The 20,691-nt window shown below is 31.3% G+C and overlaps 1 protein-coding gene across 1 annotated transcript in view; it reads left to right on the top strand.

Moving 5' to 3' along the window:
- Positions 1–1,324: 1,324 nt before the first annotated feature.
- The window catches only part of LOC127733431 (breast cancer type 2 susceptibility protein homolog), a 36,651-nt gene continuing 17,284 nt past the window's right edge, over positions 1,325–20,691 (top strand). Inside the window, exons 1-12 of the mRNA XM_052242796.1 lie at positions 1,325–1,483; positions 2,057–2,177; positions 2,380–2,481; positions 5,634–5,742; positions 6,948–7,081; positions 8,095–8,126; positions 8,701–10,240; positions 10,993–11,045; positions 12,073–16,537; positions 18,406–18,441; positions 19,832–19,907; positions 20,348–20,529. Of these exons, the coding sequence (XP_052098756.1) occupies positions 1,325–1,483; positions 2,057–2,177; positions 2,380–2,481; positions 5,634–5,742; positions 6,948–7,081; positions 8,095–8,126; positions 8,701–10,240; positions 10,993–11,045; positions 12,073–16,537; positions 18,406–18,441; positions 19,832–19,907; positions 20,348–20,529 (7,009 nt within the window). The remainder of the gene's footprint in view (positions 1,484–2,056; positions 2,178–2,379; positions 2,482–5,633; positions 5,743–6,947; positions 7,082–8,094; positions 8,127–8,700; positions 10,241–10,992; positions 11,046–12,072; positions 16,538–18,405; positions 18,442–19,831; positions 19,908–20,347; positions 20,530–20,691) is intronic.

Here is a 20,691-nt window from a genome sequence, read left to right as displayed (position 1 = left end):
ATCAAAATTGTTTATACTTAGAGGCATTACTTAAACAAGTAACAATTAAAATTACCTATACAAGTAATGCTGAAAACGAGGCTATTTTAGATATTACTTATATAAGTAACTTTTCTGAATATCATTTTTTTAGGTGTCCAATAATACAGATTTTACTAGCTTTAACAAATTTTCAGTCATCTGGTTATTTTTCTCATGAGATATAAAATCTAATACATCTGAAACACTAATTAACTTTCTAAGGCACTTATCTTTCCTACCGAAGCTTCTGGGTCAAATATTGGTCTCTTGGGACTGTTAAATTATCATTTTCCTCAAAAATCTTGAAGGTAGACTGATATAAATAGATGGATACTTGTGAATTAATTAAGACTTGAAGTTATTTATAATTTGTAACCCAAATCAATTACATGTGTTCCTTAAATAAGTTTAATTACTATTTTTTTTTCAAAAATGTATAAAATGACTTATTCAAGTAATATTTTTGTCATAAATATTAAAGTAACCCTTTATCTCTATACTCCTCTCAAATCAAATAAATTCTTTATTTTATGATATTAAAAGATGTAAAAATTCACGAAAACTACATTTAGTCTATGTTTCTATTGAAAATTAAAATAACTCTATTAAGTAATTTAATTATTTTTGAAAACAAAATTTACTTATATAAGTAACTTCAAAAAATAACTTGTTTACGTAACGCCCCTGCATTTAACATTTTTTGAGATTTGAATTAATTTCAACAGGTAACATAATTAGATAAAACATCAACCTATGTTTTATGACCCCAATAAATGGCCAACATCCCAAGATTGAATACCCCAATAAATGGCCACCATTCGAAGGTGACCATACAAGAGGGTGTACGTGTGTTGACCTATGTACATGGGAGCTTACAGTTCCTGGCAATAGAAATAGTTGTAAAAATCGTTTCATAATTTGTTATTGAAAGTTATAAAAAAAACTATCTTTTCTCTCAAAATAAACAGTTTAGTCTTAAAAGCTATTTTCTGGTTCATCAAATAAGAAATAAAGCATTGAAGGCCAAACAGTAAATTGATAAGCGTACTGTACGATCGTTACTATATGTCTTTTGTCTTTTTGTGAGTTAATTTTTGCGCTTTGTGTCGATCTGATTAGTCCAACCCTTTCTAACTGATTTTACAGCATGTTCTAATGTTATGTTTTTACACCACAGTCCCAGGTTAAAGGAGGGTTAGGTGCTTTAAACCTGTCACAATCTTTAAGTGTCTATCCTAAGTCACTTCACGTTACCGAAAGTCTACCTTATAAAAACTTAAAGGACACAGATTTGAGTGTCATGATGTCACAGGACTTGTATTTGAGGAAAGGAAACAGATTTGAGACTGGAGATGGCCAGGGATTTGAGAGTCAAACATCACAGGACACATACAGTGTATCTGAGAAAAGACACAGATTTAAATTTGAGGCTGGACATAGATTTGACTCTTACACAAACAATGTATATATTCATTAATTGATTTGGCATAAGTTTGTTTTGAAAAGAAATATTACTTGAAAAAAGTCATTTTGTTGTAAAGTGTGTAAAGGTCTGCTGTGAATTATTGAATCAGACATTTGGGGTTCTATTCATGCTGCAAGATGTGTACTTCGGACTACTCAAGCCGCTTGTATTCATAGTTCAGAGCTATATCTCTGATTTGGCTCCATATTATAATTTATAGTTCAGAGTGTTCTGATTTGTCTGTCCTCTGAGGGGTTAAACAGATACAAGTTTTTTTTGTATGGAATGAATAAATGACTTAACTTTGGTTCACTTGGAATGCCTGTGACATGGTAAAAAGTTTATAAATAACTAACACTTCAATAACAAAACACAATACATTTTTCAGATTTGAAAAAGACAGAAAAAAACAAAACGGGCATGAACTGAGATTAATAAGTTTTACAACTTTGCAGATGTTTGGATTTTTAGAAAGTTAAAAAAAATGCAAAAACTACTTTTGATGATATACACTATAGTGACTATATACACTGATATTTAGTTATTTCTCAAATTTAATGATTATTTCAGATAATAACCATGACAACCAAGAAGCCAAAGACTTGCTCTGTACATACAGATTTAGGGAAGACACCAGTCATTATACCGACAAACAAGACTTATATAAAAGATATAGCCAAATTAGAGAACGGTAAGAATATACAATAAAAGTACTTTTATTTATCATGTACCATATTATTCATTGGTTCTGTTGTCTACATGTATTTAAAAATTGTGTTCTTTCTCATTTGTCAAACATTTTTAAGTGATTTTCCATATTTTTAGACAACTTTTTCCAAATAATGGTTTATCTTTGAAAGAATTGAAACATCACACACTTTTAATGTTTATAGAAGTGGGAAAAGGAAATCCAAATTGGTTTGTAGAAGCATCTCGTAATCCAAGAGAGCAAGATTCTTCAGTGACACCCATCTCACAAAAGTCTAATATACAAGGTTAGTATTTACCTGTTTAGAAATATTTGGTTACTGAAATTCTCTACAGCAAGAGATAATCTTTCAACAATATTTTAATCATTTGTTTAATTCTCATTCTATGTTGAAAAAGATTGAATATTGGATAAAACATTAACTAAAACCCATAGGAATTTAAACTGACATCACAACTGATCATTGTTTTTGCATATTTTGAAATGCTATTGAATAGATTTTCGAAGACATATTAAGGCAATTGAAAATGTGAAAACCTACACCAGGTGATAAAATAGTTTGAGCCAGTTCAAATAAAAAGCATTCAGAATAAGATTTGGAAACTCATTAGTCCTCATTATCAACTACATGTTTGTATATGAATTTATAACGATAGCTGATCCAAAGATCAAATGTAAGCAATTGGTGTCATTAAGTTTGCTAACTTAAGGGCATACGATACAGTTACAGGGGAGGTAATGACGTTGCTAACGTAAAATGTTATTTTCGCGACGTCAAACTTTGACATATGGGGAAAAGATGCATTTTTCGACTAATTTTTATCATTCAGACTGATTTAACTTGAAAACGAGTTCATTAACCCCTCTTTTTTAAAATGACATTAGGTTTGATTCAGTAAGAAGATTATTTGTACCAATTTTTATGAAAAAGTCACTGATGAAATTTTTTTAAATTCGATAAATATACAGCAAAAATTGCCGTTTTTTTTTTAAATCATGAAACTTTGATAAAAAATTAATTATTTCCAAAGAATTGTTATACAAATTTAGGGCATACTTTTGTAAAGAAGATTTTCCAAATGTTTTTACAAAAATCCGCTTTTGTTTATCTTTTGAAACAAAATAGTTAGGTATGTCTATCCAAAGAATAGAAATGTCCAAACAACTGAAATTTTGAGTAAATGTCTAAAATTTCGACCCCATTTATCTCTTAAAGTAGCACATGAAGGTATATTTTTTATTACATATTTGAATTAACTAGGTGAAAATAGCTTGTATGCAAATTTTCGTAAAAATATCACCGTGGGATCGAAACTGTATTGTATGCCCTTAATTTCAAAAGACAAACTAAAGTCAACAAAAAAATGCTACATAGAAAACTAAAGATGGAGTAACATAAATCCAATAAAAACTGGGATTGAAATTTGGTGCTCCTGAAGGACCAGCAGTTCCTGCCCAAACAGTGCAACACCTGTTAAAATCTGTTGACAAACATGGGTAAAAGTAAATTATTTATATAATTGTTGCTATTCATTTCTTTTTCCACCAAGTTATTAAGAGGTTAATCTATGCATTATTCTTATAATAATATATTTTAAGCAAAAATGAAGTTCTGGATAATTATAAATTTTTGAATTCTGTTTTCATCTACCGGTATTCATGTATATTATCAGATAATGTATTTTTATCTATTTTCCAAAGCATTGTAATACACCTTATCTCTATTCAGGCCATAATCTTGCCAGCGAAATGACGATTTAAGTCGCCAAAGAATTTTGAAAATCGCTAAATCTCGCCGGCCGACTGACTTCATAGCAAAGTCAAATCGCTATCAAAATCGGTAAAAGGGAGACAACTTGTGATTGACAATTCTCACAGGTAAAAAAAATGGCGACTGACAAGGAAAATCGAGATTTTCGAAACGACCCAGGACTAATACTGTCAACGATCAAATTAAATGAATACAACGGCGGCTTTGAACATCATCGGATAGAACTTTCAAAACTATTCAAACGGAAAACTGACCGTCTGTTTAAGTTATCATTTTAACGATGATTTTCATCTCAGGATGTTGCATAATCACTCAGCTGATTTGTTTTATTTTATAACTTACACGAGTCGATCAATTTTACTATTCGGTCGGTAAAAGGTGGGAATTAACGGTAGATTTATTATATTGATTGAATAAAAATTGAAATATAAAAGGTAGAAAGACTGCAGATGGATAATGTGATTGCAAACGTACGACACTCGACCAGGTTGTGATCAGCGGTGGATTTTTTCTCACAACCATTTCGTTGATATGGATGATATTTTTAAAAACTGATAGAAATTAGCTCTTTGTCGGATAATTAATATGCGATTGAAAGATATTTTCATTTATAGACTTACAATATTTAACGATAATCTCAATTTACAACTAACATAATGTTCTGGACATTATTGTTTTACAAAATAATGACAAGTGGTGATATAAATTAAATTCCTAGTCATGTGAAATTCATCAGGTAAACTGGGAGTTATATTTTTTCTGGACTTTTAAAAATAAATTGAGGCAGATGCACATGAATTTAATGCATCATAATCAATATTACTAGGCTACTCCCTCGTGTCCCAATCAAACAAATTTTATTTAGAACACAATGGTATCAATAAATAAATAACAACTATATATTGTCAAAACCTTTTTATTAAGAACTTTCTATATATACATTGTGTACAATAACATATGAAAAAAACTGCAAGTATATCTTTTATTGAATATAAAACAATTTCCTTAGTGATAAGCATGAAAACACTATGCAACCGAAACGGTAATGGAATCTCACTTCTCCAAAAAATTGACCACTTCTCCCTTCTCTCTCTTGGAAGGAGAAGTCACTTCTCCCTCTTCAAAATCCTAGATTAGGCCCTGCTATTTATTCCATTCCGGGTAAGTTCTGAAATTACACAACTTTTTCATTCAGTTGAAGCTATCTGGGGCCCTGTTTAAACAATGTATCATGCATAATACTTTTTAAAGAGACCTGTTTAAACCATCGTAAACACTTCAAACGTAATATTTTTTTACTTTAATTTGAGTTTCGAAAAAGTGGATCATAATCTATCAAAGTTTCAAAGTGTTTGTTTTCTAAATTTTGTTCTCCCTCAGCTCGTTACTGATGACCTTTGTTTTGGCACCGGATGACCCAAACAGGAAGTTGTCTTAAGTGACAGTTTTTTCCGGATTGGACTAAATAGCGATAAGGTGTATTGTCAGTCCAGATTGACAGTAAATCATAATGTTTGTGAATTTTTATTAGCTGGATTCAGTTTTGTGCTTTTTCAGACAACCTGGTCATCATTGTCATGTAAAAAGAATCATGATAATGGCTTGTTATATTCGGAATTGATTTAAGAAATAATGCATGCTTCTACTGTTTGCTTTCTCTTTATTAGATTCCTACAATGAAGGCTGTCCATTATATAATTCCTCAAATCTGTTAGAATCTCAATTCTCTGCTACCAGTCGTTTGACAGGTTGGATGCCACCTATACTTGGAATAAGGTTTGTAATATCCTCCGCATATTTGAAGAATGTGGAAAATGTAAAGGACCAATACCAATATTTTGAAAAAAAGAATATCTGGATAGAATTCCTCATTTATAGATTGACATCATCCTGAGAATATGGTAAACATTGTAAGGCAAAGAACAAAATAATTGAAACTGGCAATCAACAAAAGTTGAATGAAGGAACCTTTATCACAAAAAGACAACAGCGCATTTTAGAACCAATACTCTAACTTGAACCTTCTTTCATTCTTTGTTCTATTTATACTTTATAATTCAGAACAATTTCATAGAAAATAAAACTGACTAACTTTCTTCTTGATTATTTTTACTTTATTCCATGAAAAGATTAAATAATTTATCAGTTTATTTGATTATAGATGTACATCATACTGAAATACGATTCAGATTTACATCCTAAAAATCCTTTAAAATGTCTACTACTTAACTACATGAATTAAAATTTTAAAACACAAATAGATATTTAAAACCTGTGCTAACCTTTCCATAAGAGCTTAGCTCTTTCATTGGGATAACGCTTAGCCTTTGGATCCATTACAAGGAACCATTAAGTTAAATATTTTGAATTGACTTATTTTAATATTGTTAATTTTGTGTCTAAATTAAGTATTGATGTGGAACTGTATGAAATCTTTTATAATTCTTTTTCTTTAGCAAAATTATACTTTTATTGTATTTGTTTGAAGAAATAACTTTATGTAAAAACAAGGAGATGTGGTACAATTGCCAGTGAGACAACTATCCACCAATGTTCAAATGAAGTGGATGTAAGCAATAATATGTAATAGAACGGTCTTCAACAATGAAAAAAAACCCATACCGAATAGTCGGCTATAAAAGGACCCGACATGAGAAATGTGAAACTATTCAAACTAGAAAAATAAAGGCCTAATTTATAAAACAATTTACGAAAAACAAATATAGCAGACATGAACCAACAACAACCACTGAACTACAGGCTCCTGACTTGGGACAGACACATAAAGAATGTAAGGTGGGGGTAAACATGTTTGTGAGTGCTCAACTCTCCCCCTAACCTGGGACAGTGGTATAACAGTATAACGTAAGAACAAACTCTAAAAATCAGTAGCTATTGCTTAACTCAAAAGATCGGTACAAGACATGGTTTCTTCTTATTATAATTTATGGAATGTATTTTATTTGTCTTCAAACTTTCAGCCCTGTGAATGGTACAGCACAGCAGTATGAAGGCTCTCAGTATGATTTAGTAAAGAGCCTTGGTGTAAATGATTCAACTCTCAGCTGGACTAGTTCATTAGCTACACCAAATCATGCTGATTTGGAGGACAGAGGTATCTTAATTGATATGCTATTTCTATAATTTCATAGTTTTTTAATTAATTAGGATGTAATATCACTTTCTATACTAATTACAGCTTTGAAGTAGAACTTTATGATGGAGGAAATCAGAATCTCTGGAGGGAACAACTGGAACTTGTGCCCAATAATAATCAGACTCTTAACTTATATCAACACATACTGCTTAACCATGTTAACTCACCATATTTATGATGGCTTGATGAAGTATGAGAATGTTACAAATCTTACTCACAACAAATTGGCAAAGCAATCCAATAAAAAGGATATTAATGAAATAAATTGAGCATTTTATCCTGAAAATAAACTATGATATGATTATTTAACACGAAAAAAGGTCAAAGTCTGATTTTGTTTTTCAATTTATACTGTAAATTATTTTAAATGAAAATTTGTAAATTTATGAGTTTTGAATTTGTTGTTCTATACTTGACATCATTCAACTAATAACAATGATAAATGGAAATGTAGACTAAGAGTCAATGTAACAATATCAAATAACACGGAATAAGTTTACCAACAAATTACAATATTATCTGCAATATTTGACGATCATCAAAACCCTGAAGAATTTTCTCTGGACCTATTTAACGAATTGCTGATTATGATAATACCAACTTTGTTAAACTTGGAATAAAACTTTTTGTCAGAGGTAACCACTACGTTGCACCAATTATTCATTTATTACACGTAATGATATCTGCTAAAAAAACTACCTCAAAATGTATGATTAGCTACAAAAGAACAGAATCTTTGAACAAACTTTAACAAGTTAAAATACTCATTTATCATGAAAATTTCAGTATTTCAGTATTACAATCAATTCTAATAAAAATATTTTTTATGAAAAGAGAAACTGGTCTTTTGATTATTAGTGTAATAGCACCTTTTTATAACCTAAATAAGAACCTTGAAGTGAAATGACTATGATTGATTTACTTTATATTACAGTATTATATCATAAGATATTATCATACCTATTTTTCAGAAAGTCAGACTCCAGCTCAAGCCAAAAGGAAGGTAGTTAAATATGTTGTGGTTAGAAATGTAACCGTTTTATTGCAGTATCTAAGAATTACATATTTTGTGAAGGATTCATGACTTATCAACAGTTAATGAGAACATTATTTGATTAAGAAAGAGTCAAGCAAATGTCAATGAGACCATTAAAAAACATGTTCATTCTGCAAAATGAGACATCCAGAAACTAGCATTCAGTCTTCAACTACATATATTGAGAAATGACCAACATAACTGTAGATTACACACAAACTTGAGACAGTTTTATAAACTAGTATCAGTACTCAATCATTTCCATTGTATCTCAAACATTAGAACAACAAATGATACAGTGAAAAGTTCGATAGTTGTACATTTACCAAAAATGTGCATGTGGATTTCTGATATTTAATGGTGGGATGGGAATAAGCAATTGTTGAATATAGTCTTGATTTGTCTTCATACAAGTTAACATGACTTTAACTTTGAATTTCATTTGACAGTTACATTTTATCAGTATTTCATTTAAATGTATTTCTATTTTATCACTGTCCAATTACATGCATACACTAAATCTTTATTTTTTCTACTTCAGGGATTTTCTCGCATGTTATTTTCTCCTGGAAACAACATGACAAGTGAAACCATGGAAGTATGTACCCTAAATGATTCTCCAGTAACTAAAGTCAGTTCCAAATTATCAAAGGAAAACAATGATTCAGATCATTCTACTGAAATAATAGTTAATTCCTACATTAGCAGTCTAGAGAAAAACAATGGAAAAGTAGATATACCTGATTTAACTGATGCTCTGTCCGATTTCTTTGATCCTCCATCTAAAGCTGCAGGTAGGAGGAGGAGTGCACCATCTTATAGGAGAAATTCCATTAAAACTAAACCAGCAAACTCTGTAGGTTCAATATCTTTTACTCAGGGTGATTCAGACAAAAATAATATCATTGAAGACCTTTTTAGAACTAAAGATCAACATTTAAATGAATGTCCAACAAAACCAAATAAAGAAACTAATGAAAATAGCATTCAAATTACAGAGAAATTTGATCATTGTGAAAGTGTTAGACAAAAAAGTGTTGATTCAGAAAAGTTTGTCTCTTCTGTTTCAAAATCCCAACAATGCAAAGAAAAGTCTCTTGAAAATGAAGAGCAAAGTATGCTGAGAAATGAACAGGAATGTTTGCATGAAAATGTAGAAAATTCAATTAAACCTGAAGAATTTAGTCAGACAGATCTGTTTTGCTCTACGCCCTATGATGGCGATAGGACTTATAAGTCAATTCTATCAACTGCAAAAAGGAAAACACCTGCATCCAAAAAACGTGTAAGATTTGACAAAGATTTGGATGAAAACATAATCAATTATATAGGTACAAATTCAACAACTGGAAATTCTGAAGGGAAAATTCGAAAAACTTCTAACGAATTTTCGGCTGATGCCACTTTTGAAATTGAAACTGAAAATGCTAGGATGGAAAATAATGCTAAGGGAAATGATAAAGAAACTGATGATTTGTTTTCTCAAGTTTCTCCAACAGTCTTACAAGAAATGTGTTCAGTTTCATCAGACAAACTTGAAGAATCACCTTTTACACGAAAATCTACTGCATCTGTTGATACTCTTATCAGATCTGATATAAGTGATCAGACAGGATCTATACCAATATCTCCTGTTGTACAGATCAATAATACCATTCCTGTAGTAGAGGATAAAATACTGCCTATTAACAATGTTTCAGAAACAGAGAATTTGAATTGTGCCATAAACTCTCTTGAAAAAACTGTACCTGTTGAAACTAAGTCTAATATTAAGACTGATAGTCTATTAAAGAAACCTGGTAAAATGAAAAGATTTTTCTATCCAACTAATTCTCAAATCAACACATCATGTCCAAAGTCTGTTTATGGATTCAAACAACAACCAAATGAAACAGCTAACAACAACATTAAAGATAACAATGAGAATACAGTAATTGAACCATCAGATAATACTAATGCTGACAGTAGAACAGACACGACACCAACAATCCACATAGAGGTGGTGAAGACTGGTCTAACAAATTACACTCCAACTTTGTCATCTGGTAATATTGATTCAAGAACAAGATCTTCAGGTTCAGGTATATATACTGTATGATAGGTTATAATAATTTGTGAATATTTATCATCTTTATATTTTTTGTATACAAAGTATATCAGATTAATAAAAACTTTTGTTAGCAGATTGTATTAATTAGTGAAAGAAAAGAAGTATTGGAAGTGAAAGCCTTTGACTTTGTCCACTACACTTGCTGCAATAAGATAATTGTACTCGCTAAATCAATGTTTGCTAATTTTTGCAATTGAGAACCGTCATAATTATTGAACCATTTACAAAAGCATAAATCTGGTAGCAAACATAATCAAACAAGTTGTTCTCAAGTCAGCACATGAATGTTAATATTTTTGTGGAAACAAATGACAACAGGATATAGGTAGATTGCATCTTCTGAAGATGTAATTTCAAAATTGTGAAGATAAGTGACTGATTTAACAATTTCTATAAAACAAGAGTGTAGCTGCACAGTCTGCACAATATATGTTAAAGATCACTTTCTGAAGTGAATTCTATGGACAGTAAGAAGCTATGATTTAAACATATGCCTATATTTGTTGTCTGTCACTTTGAAATGAGACAGTTGTCTTTGACTGTTTTCATCTAGACTGCAGATATTAAGTTGATTTTTGGTATATGTACTTTCACAAAATTATTAATTGAATATTGCATTTCATTAGAGCTAAAAAATTCAGTATAACTTGGTGAAAAAAAGATATGTTGTATCAGAACATGAATACGTTACATTTACACACTTTTTTAAACCTGTTTTTGTAGGTTTTAAAAGATACAGTGATTTAGTTGAAGTATCACAGAAAGCAAGTGTAGAGGTTTGATATAGTCTAATTGTAACTCAAGATACACATTATGTTGTATGATTGTTTGATAGATCCTGATTGCTAAGCAACATAACTCTACATTACATCTATAAAGAAACCTGAGAAATGAATAGAAACAGTCTTGCTTTATTAAAAAAATAAAAGGCACAGGTCCTATTTACATACCTATCTGCTCCTTATTAAATTGGTGCTGGATACAGTGGGTAACAATCATCATCTACATGTTACTGTCAATATAAATACAAACCTTTTAAATAAGTGTTTTGAATATGATTTTTTTTATGCCCCCCTCCCCTAGGATAGTAGAGGGGCATTATGTTTTTTGGTCTGTGCTTCCGTTTGTCCGTCTGTCCCGCTTCAGGTTAAAGTTTTTGGTCAAGGTAGTTTTTGATGAAGTTAAAGTCCAATCAACTTGAAACTTAGTACACATGTTCCCTAAAATATATTCGTTCTAATTTTAATGCCAAATTAGAGTTTTGGCCCCAATTTCACGGTCCACTGAACATAGAAAATGATAGTGCGAGTGGGGCATCCATGTATTATGGACACATTCTTGTTTATATTTACTGTGATTTGACTGTAAGTGTTGCACTTCACCTACTGCAGTTTATTCAAATTCTGACCAAATTGCAATTTATTTTAAACAAAAATCGTATGAAAGCTTAGTTTGGACATTTTTATAGCAATTCAAAAATTACTACCTATGACCTTTAGCTTAGCATGTGTTTTACTACAGCAGTTTGTTAATATTTCTGACCAGTTGAACAGTTTGGTTTGATAAGATAAATTGCAATTTGGTCAAAAATTTGAATAAACTGCAGTAGGTGTAGAGCAACACTTACAGTCAAGTCACAGTAATTATAGTCCTCAATGAGTTGTTTTTAAAAAAGATTCATTATCTTTCATACATGTGTGTAAATGGAGCACAAATATAGAAGTAAGATCTACTGGATGCACAGTAGAATCTATATTAATATTTAATTAATCTCAGAAGCAATATCTTTCTTGATCTTTTCAGAATGTGAACACAGCAAGTTCAAACATTTACAAAAGGGTTTCAAGGACAACCAACGACACTTGCAGTACTCCAACATCTACCAGGAGAGATTCCATAGAAATAAAACGTAAAAGACTTTGTTTGAATCAGCAGGATTTTAATGAAAATTGTTCATCCGAAAAAACTGTCAAAGAATTAACTTCCCCAAAGTTTCCCTATGAAAAAACTTCAAATCCAATTAGTTCAGCTGCAGCAAGTGCAATAAAATTAGACATTCCTTACCCTGAAAGTGACATATTTGAAGATGACCTACCTGATGATTCCTTTTCTAAGGAAATAAATATTGATGGTACTTTGGAAAATCTGTCTGGTAACTCAGATTATAAAGAAAACATGTTTGGTACTTCTGAAAATCTGTCTGGTAATTTAAGAAAATCAGAAAAGTCTGATAATTTTGAAAAAATACGTGAAGAAGGTATGCAAGCAATAACTCCAAAGGCTCTGAAAAATAATTTCAAGGAACAGTACAAACAAAACGAAGAAATATTCAGAAAAGATACAACCAATAACAAGAGTAATAAACAGTCAGAAAATATCAGGGGTGAAATGTTTCAAGGATTTAACACTGCAGCAGGAAGTAAAATAAACATAACAGATAGTAAATTATTTGAAGCTGAGAAACTCATGGTAGTAGATAGCTCTGATTTTACTGGCGAGTTTACTGATGATTTCATAGTAGATCGTAAGTTAGAAGTTAAAAACAGAACAGAATTTGAAAAAGTAAAACTCCAAGGAGACACAATGCTGATGAAAAGAGAGGCTTCTCCAGTACCTGGTATTGAAACTAAAGTACTTGATGTTAAAATAGAGAATACAGGCAACTATGTCAACAAAATCTCAGGTCTTAATAAAAATAGAGAAATTAACTTAAGTGGTGATAGAAACTTTGAAAAGAGACTTAATTATACTCCTGCAGTAGATGTGAATAGCAGTGTATTAGGGGAACACTTGCAGCCATTAAGTAAGCAACTAACTTCTTTAAGTTCAGAAAAAAATGCCAACAAGGACATTACAATTCCAGAGTTTGAAATAAAAACAGAACTACAGGAGAGCCATGCTTTTAGTGGAGGTTTTTCAACAGCTTCTGGAACAGATATTAAGTGTTCAACTGCAAACCTCACAAAGGCACAGAAATTAATGGACATAACTGACAATGTAGAGGATAAAGAAGATACTAATAAAAGTTTATCTTCAAAATATATAAATAATGGATTTGCATCAGCATCAGGGAAAAAATTACCTATGTCACTGTCTAGTTTATCTAAAGCAGAGAAATTAATGGAAGACATGAAAGATGATGAGGATAAGGCAGGTGTTTCCAATGTTAGTTGTGTTAACAATATTGTGGGGTTTTCAACTGCAGGAGGAAAGAGTTTCAAAATTTCGCCATCAAGTTTGTCAAAAGCTACAGCTTTAATCTCAGACTCAGAAAATATTCAACATGTATCAGAAGTGAATTTACGCATCAATCTGATTCAAACTAAAACTGAAAAAATTCATTGCCATGGATTTTCTACTGCCTCTGGAAAACAGTTTAATATCTCAGCATTAAGTTTGTCCAAAGCCAAGAGTTTAATGAAGGAGTCTCAGGAGCCATTTGGGGGAGATCAATCAGATGTAATTGAAAATAATGAAGTTAAAGAGACAGGATTTTCTACTGCAACAGGAAAAACTTTCAATTTATCCAAATCTAGTCTATTAAAAGCAGAAAACATTATGGATGGAAAAGAATGTCAGCTGGTTGCTCCAGAATCTGCTTTACAATCTAATACCGATACAGGGCAGTCTAATGGCCTTATGAGTGGTTTTTCTTCTGCATCTGGGAAAGGTTTAAATATTTCTACAGCCAGCATTTCTAAAGCTACATGTTTAATGAAAGAAATAGATGACAAACAGGAACATTCAGCACCTGATACAGAATCAAAGAAGGAAGAGTTTGAAGAAATTTTCAGTAAAATACTCAAACAAAGCAAATCAAATAACGTATTAAATGTTGATGTCACAAACAAAAGTTTACGTGTTGAAAGTGATTTGGAAAAAGAACTGGAAAATATGCTGACAAACAAACAAAATAAAAAAGAAAATATTCCAGTTCAACCGGCAAAATCCACAAGGTTTCCACCTGGTTCTAATGTTCCCAAAGGATTCAGACCTTTCAAACCTCCAAAAATTATAAGCAAGCCAAAAGTTGTCCAAAACAAAAAATCTGTTACAACCCAAAGCGCACCTGAAGTAGATTGTACAAAAGAAGATATTTTGATTAAAACTGACATGGCTGAGCCTTTGAAACTAGAACCTGAAAGTGAAGACAATTACTGTGGTCATACTTCTGATCCTATTAAACAGAACAATAATAATAATATAGACAGTACTTATTTGGATGAGGTTTTTTCAGAAGAATTGTTACCATCTCAAAAATTCAGTCCAGAATCTGGTCGTCCAGTGAAAAAATGTAGAAGGGAAGAGTCGACATCCTCTGTTACAAGTGACGATTTAGAATTGATTGAAGCTGAAAAAAGTATTGAGCTAACAACATATACAAAGTTAGAACCACTTCAGACAAATGAATCAAAGAATGCCACATTTTCATTAGGAACAGGTGGAGACAATAAAAGAACTAGAATTGAAAATTCAGAGTGTGAAATAGATATTGATTTTAAGGGAGATAACTCTCAGTTTGCCCTAGAAGAAGTTATGGATCCTGGAAATGAATTCACACAAGTTTTGATTGAAACTGATAAAGACAGGGTTGATGAAGCATTACTGAATTGTGAAGTTTTTATTAAAGAAAAGAGAATAAAAGCTGAAAATTTAGTGCAACCTATGAAAAGTAATTCAAATACTGCAACTAATTCTACTTTAGATTTTATTCCACAAATTACATCAACGTCAGCTTTTGTAAATGAAAAGGTTGAAATGAATGTTGATCCTGATATAACATTTAATTTTAAAAATCAAAATCCTTTTCAAAGTGCTTCAGGGAAGACTGTTTTTGTGTCAGAGAAAGCATTACAGCATGCTAGACAAACAATAAATAATGAGAACACAAAGAACATTGAAGGTTTAGGAGACTCTTTTCCTCATCCAAGAAAGTCCATGGAATCAAATATTTGTAATCCTTTCCAAAGTGCTTCTGGTAAAACTGTTACAGTCTCTCAAAAAGCTCTTGTGCATGCAAGGAAAACTTTAGATGATGAAAACATTGGTTTGTTTCATAGTGCTTCAGGGAAAAGTGTTGAAGTTTCAGAAAAAGCTCTCCAGCATGCTAGCAAAACACTGGATAATTCTAGTTCAATTCAAAGTGTGTCAGGAAAAGGCATTTCTGTTTTGCCAAAATCTCTTCAACATGCCAGACAAACACTTATTGATGACAATTCTAATCCATTCCAGAGTGCTTCAGGAAAGATTGTTCAAATTTCAGAGGCAGCTCTTAAACATGAAGAAATTATTACTCCAGTTCATGTACTGAAAGACGATGAATTGAGAAGAGAAACATTGAAAGACATAAGTGACAATCCTTTTCAGAGTGCATCAGGGAAAAATGTACTGGTTTCAGAAAAAGCTCTCTGTCATGCCAGAAATTCATTGAATGAAGAAACAACCAACCCATTTCAAAGTGCTTCAGGAAAGAGTGTTGAAATTTCAGAGAAAGCTCTCCAGGAAGCAAGGAAAACACTAAATGAAGAAATGACCAACCCATTTCAAAGTGCCTCTGGAAAGAGTGTTGAAATTTCAGAGAAAGCTCTCCAGCAAGTAAGGAAAACACTAAATGAAGAAATTAATGACCCATCAGTAAAAAATTATAGTGTTTCTGAAAAAAATCTTCAGCAAACTAGGAATACATTGAACAATCAAACAAATAACCCTTTTCAGAGTGCTTCAGGAAAAGGTGTTTCCATTTCCGAAAAATCTCTTCAGCAAGCAAAGAAAACATCAAATGATCAAAATCTAAATCCATTTCAAAGTGCTTCTGGAAAAAGTATGATTGTATCAGAACAGTCTCTCAAGCATGCCAGGAAAACTCTGTGTGATGAATCAATTAATACATCCAAATGTGTGTCAGGGAATAGTGAAGTGAATTCAGAAAAGGCTATACAACAAGATAGGAAATTATTAGGACAAAATTATTCAGAACATTGTGTGTCAGGGAATAGTGAAGTGATGTCTGGAAAGGCTCTACAAAAAGATAGGAAATCATACGGACAAAATTATTCAGTACAGTGTGTTCCCATTTCCAAAAAGGTTTTGCCATTTTCTGATAACAATTTTAACAAGAAATTGTCACCTTCACTACAAGCAAGCAGATCAGCAGTAGAAATTAAAAAGAGAAAGAGAAGTGATTTTGATGATGATTTTGATATTCCATTAGAGATATTGGAACAGATGGAGTTGTATGGTAAAAGACAAAGGACTGATGTACTAGATGGTAAGGCCTTTTCTGTGTTACAATACATGATACCTTTGGATTGAACTTTGAAAACAAGCTACAGAAAGAAGCTGTAATACCATTTTTAGCTCACCTGGCCTAAAGTGAGTTTTTCTCATCGCTTGGCTTTCATCATGGCTCGTTAACTTTAAAAAAAATCTTCTCTTCTGAAACTACTGGGCCAATTTAACAAAACTTGGCCACAATCATCACTAGGGTATCTAGTTTTAAAAAGGTCTGATGACCCCGCCTGCCAACCAACATGGCCAACAAAGCTAAAAATTGAACATAGGGGTAAAATGCAAGTTTGGTCTATTATCTTGAAAAATGCTATGAATGGAGAAAATCTGTCATGGGCAAAAATGTTCAGAATGATGAGATCTACATATTGTCTATACACTTCAAAACTGTCGGAAGACTTCTTTTAGGAGTTATTGCCCTTAAATGAAGAGTTTTACCGATTTTTTTCATGTTTGCCTAATATCTGAAAAACTGTAATAGATAGAGAGAAACTTTTATTACCAAAAATGATCAACAAGACAAGCTCTACAAATAAGTTTGATTATGGAAATCGTCAGACTTCTCCTTATTGGAGTTATTGCCCTTTGATAATGATTTTTACTATTTTTTGTGTTTTCGCCTAATTTCTAAAAAAACTATAATAATAATAGATAGATAGAAACTTAGATAAGCAAAAATGATCAGCAAGACTTGATCTACAAATAAGTCAAATAGCCGAAATCATCAGTCGACCCCTTGTAGGAGTACTTGCTCTTTAATGACGATTCTTACCAATATTTTATGTTTTTGCCTACTATCTTGAAAACTATAAAAGATAGATAGCCACTTTAAACGCAAAAATAATCAACAAGACAAGAACTTCAAATAAGTAAAATTTTTCTGAAATTATTGGTTTACTCTTTATAGGAGTGATTGCCTTAATTGATATTTTTTTTACTGTTTTTTGTGTTTTGGACAAAAACTAAAGAAAATAGAGAGAAACTGTAAACAAAAATAATTATCAGCAATACAAGATCAACAAAAAAAGATTTTTTTTATGAATTCCATCCTAGTTCACAATGTTGGAGAGAGTCCATTGTTGAAGATGCTTATAGACCTAGGTAAACGACACAGGCTCTTTAGAGCCTCTAGTTTACTCTCTACATAGGGTTATATTTTTACATACTGATATATCTTTATAAGAGTTAAATCATGTACATCCAAAAATGCAAAAACATGTTTGCAGCAATCTCCATATATAAAATTTTGTGAAAACCAAAATATTTTATTTTGATGCAAATATGTATGTCTGTATTTCTAACATTGAATAGACTCATACTGAAGTGCAACATTGAAGTTATTACTGCTATGAGCATGATGAGTTCAACTTTATTAAAGCACAGATATCTGTAAAACAAAATTTTATTAGAAGATAATATACTTTGGTAAGATTTATATTTTTGTAGGAGCATCCACAATATGTTGTTTCTCTCAAAATTCATGATACAAGAGGCACATTTACTGTATTTTTGCAACTACAAAGATGTGTTTAGATTACCAAGACCAGGTATTAGTATTACAACAGTACAAGAAGCAAAGAGGTCCAAAGAAAAAAAATGATCATACGATTGCTGCATAGTTCTTCAACTAGGCTAAATATAATTTACCAAGATTTCAAAATACCTTATTTGGTTGTTATAACTGATTAAACACACATAATTTACAATTTATATACAAATTTTAAAAATCAAATATGTCATATTTCATTTCATTGATATGTTATTTGCCGCATAAAGATGAAATGATTGGAGATTGTTTTGATCTGACAAGTTATGTATTTTACAGATTTGTATTACTTTGCTTTTTAGGGAGAAGAAAACAGTCTTTGACAGCTGGCCCTGAAGGTAAGAGTTTCTATTGTAACATTACAAAACTTTTGAAAAACACAACATTTGAGAAATGTATATTCGCAAAAAATATCCAGTTTTCCCTTAGTGTAATAAGTATGATATTACTATTAAAAAAAATTACACAATGACAAATACATATTTATTATTCAGAGTATAAATGAAAAATAAGATGTGGTATAATTGCCAATGAGACAACTCTACACCAGAGACCAAATAATGTAGAAATTAGCAACTATAGGTCACTGTACGACCATTAACAATGAGTAATAGCCATACAGCATAGTAAGCTATATAAGGCCCTGAAATGACAAATGTAAAACATTTCAAACAAGAAAACTAACAGCTGATTTATGCACAAAACAATAAATGAAAAACAAATACAATATACAGCAACAAATCACAACTATTAAATTACAGGCTCCTGACTTGGGACAGCCACAAACAGAATGTGGTGGGGTTAAACATATTTACTGGGGCCGAACCCCTACCCCCTCCTAACCTGGGACAGTGGTGTAACAGTACAACATCAGAACAAACTATAAAAATCAGTTGAAAAGGGCTTAACTCATCAGATTGATACAAAGCACAAAAGACACAAAATACAGATCTGAGAGTACTCACAGCTACTGACAGCTAGTTCAAAGCCAAAAACAACTATAAATAAAAAAAGTCATGTATCTAAGACTGAAATTTAGTATATTTTCATTAAAACAAATAAAATGAGAAAACATATTTTACAATCCACTTCTACTGCTTAGTGTGCAAATAATTCCATGAACATGATCAATAGAATTGAATTAAAATTTAATTGCTTACAACTATTTTTATCAACCTTTAAACCAAATAGGTGAAGCCTCTTAAATACTGCTTTTGAAAAATCATTGTTTGATTTGAGTTTTATCTCTCATACATCTTTCTGTTGTACCATCCATGTTCTTACTTCTATATGTGTCCCAATGACCTCAAAAGGTTCAAATGCTTAAACTATTATTTAGTAAGCTAATTCTTCAAGGAATGCATACTGTTGATCCATATTTAGATTGTTGGATAGACTGTCAGAGCTTTTGATTTGTCTGCCATGCATTTTGAATTTAAGTTTAGAAATCTGTGATACATAGCTTAGACAGCAACACTTTGTGGTTATGTGATGTAATTTATTTTTACACATTTAAAAAAAAAGACCCAACTTTTTCAGGGATCAGAAGACATGCTGCAATTTAACAGCTGTCTGGCATGTCTGGTATGACAATCGTCCTTCCTCTTGTCCATATTTGTTTTTCAAACAAAATTTGAACAAAATTTATTTAACGTTAAGTAAGTGTAGAAATACAGGACAGATTTTGATGTACATTTGGTAGAAATATTTTCATCTTTTAATTTGTAGATTACAGTAGAGATAGACAGGTTCCTGGGTTTTCACCAAAGCCATTAAAGAGTCAGTCTATACACACTAATCAGAGGTAATTAATTATAATTTGACATCAAGTGTCAATACAGATAGGAATTTAGATCTTCATTAAAAAAATCCTGAATTCGGCTAATGTACTTGATATGCCCATAATACCAGTACGTTTACTTATCTTTCACTAGCAAGTTGTTAATTTGAATATATTGCTACTTCAATTCACATAAAAATACAGATATATATATATATATATATATAATGCATAAAAATTAATTTAAAAGATCTGTAAGTCTTTTTATGTTTTGTGCTAAGTTTGATTTTGATAAGTACTTGCAATAGACTCAATATTTGTCAATATATGTTTCACAATTTCACTGTCTTTTTCAAGGAGATCTAGAAATCTGTCTCTAGTCATGTTTTAATCGGGATGTGAAGCTATCACATTGTTCAGTGTGAGTCATTCAGTATGTATAAAAGTGTGTTTCTTTTCTTCAGGAACAGAATACAAGAATACCTTTCTGGTGACACAAGTAAGGACACTATTGCACTACCAAAGTCTACATTTAAAACACCATACAAGCCATCATCAGCACCCATAGAAGATATTACCGCTACATACAATAATAAACTTAAAGTAGGAGCTCCAGTTTTTGTACCCAAGACTGCAAATAGCCAAGGTTTGTATAGTTTTATACCCTGACCAATATGTGGTCCCAACAGACTGTAATGGCAAAAAAAACCAAGAACAGTATCTATATTGATCTTATTTTGTTTTTTATATAAATAGTAGACATTTGGTGAAAAGATGATTTCGTAAAAATATAATTTTGTATGTTATC

The sequence above is a fragment of the Mytilus californianus genome, unplaced genomic scaffold, assembly GCF_021869535.1.
Source record: "Mytilus californianus isolate M0D057914Y unplaced genomic scaffold, xbMytCali1.0.p SCAF_3, whole genome shotgun sequence".
In the NCBI taxonomy this organism is placed as follows: domain Eukaryota; kingdom Metazoa; phylum Mollusca; class Bivalvia; order Mytilida; family Mytilidae; genus Mytilus; species Mytilus californianus.
This window is presented reverse-complemented; position numbering and strand designations above follow the sequence as displayed.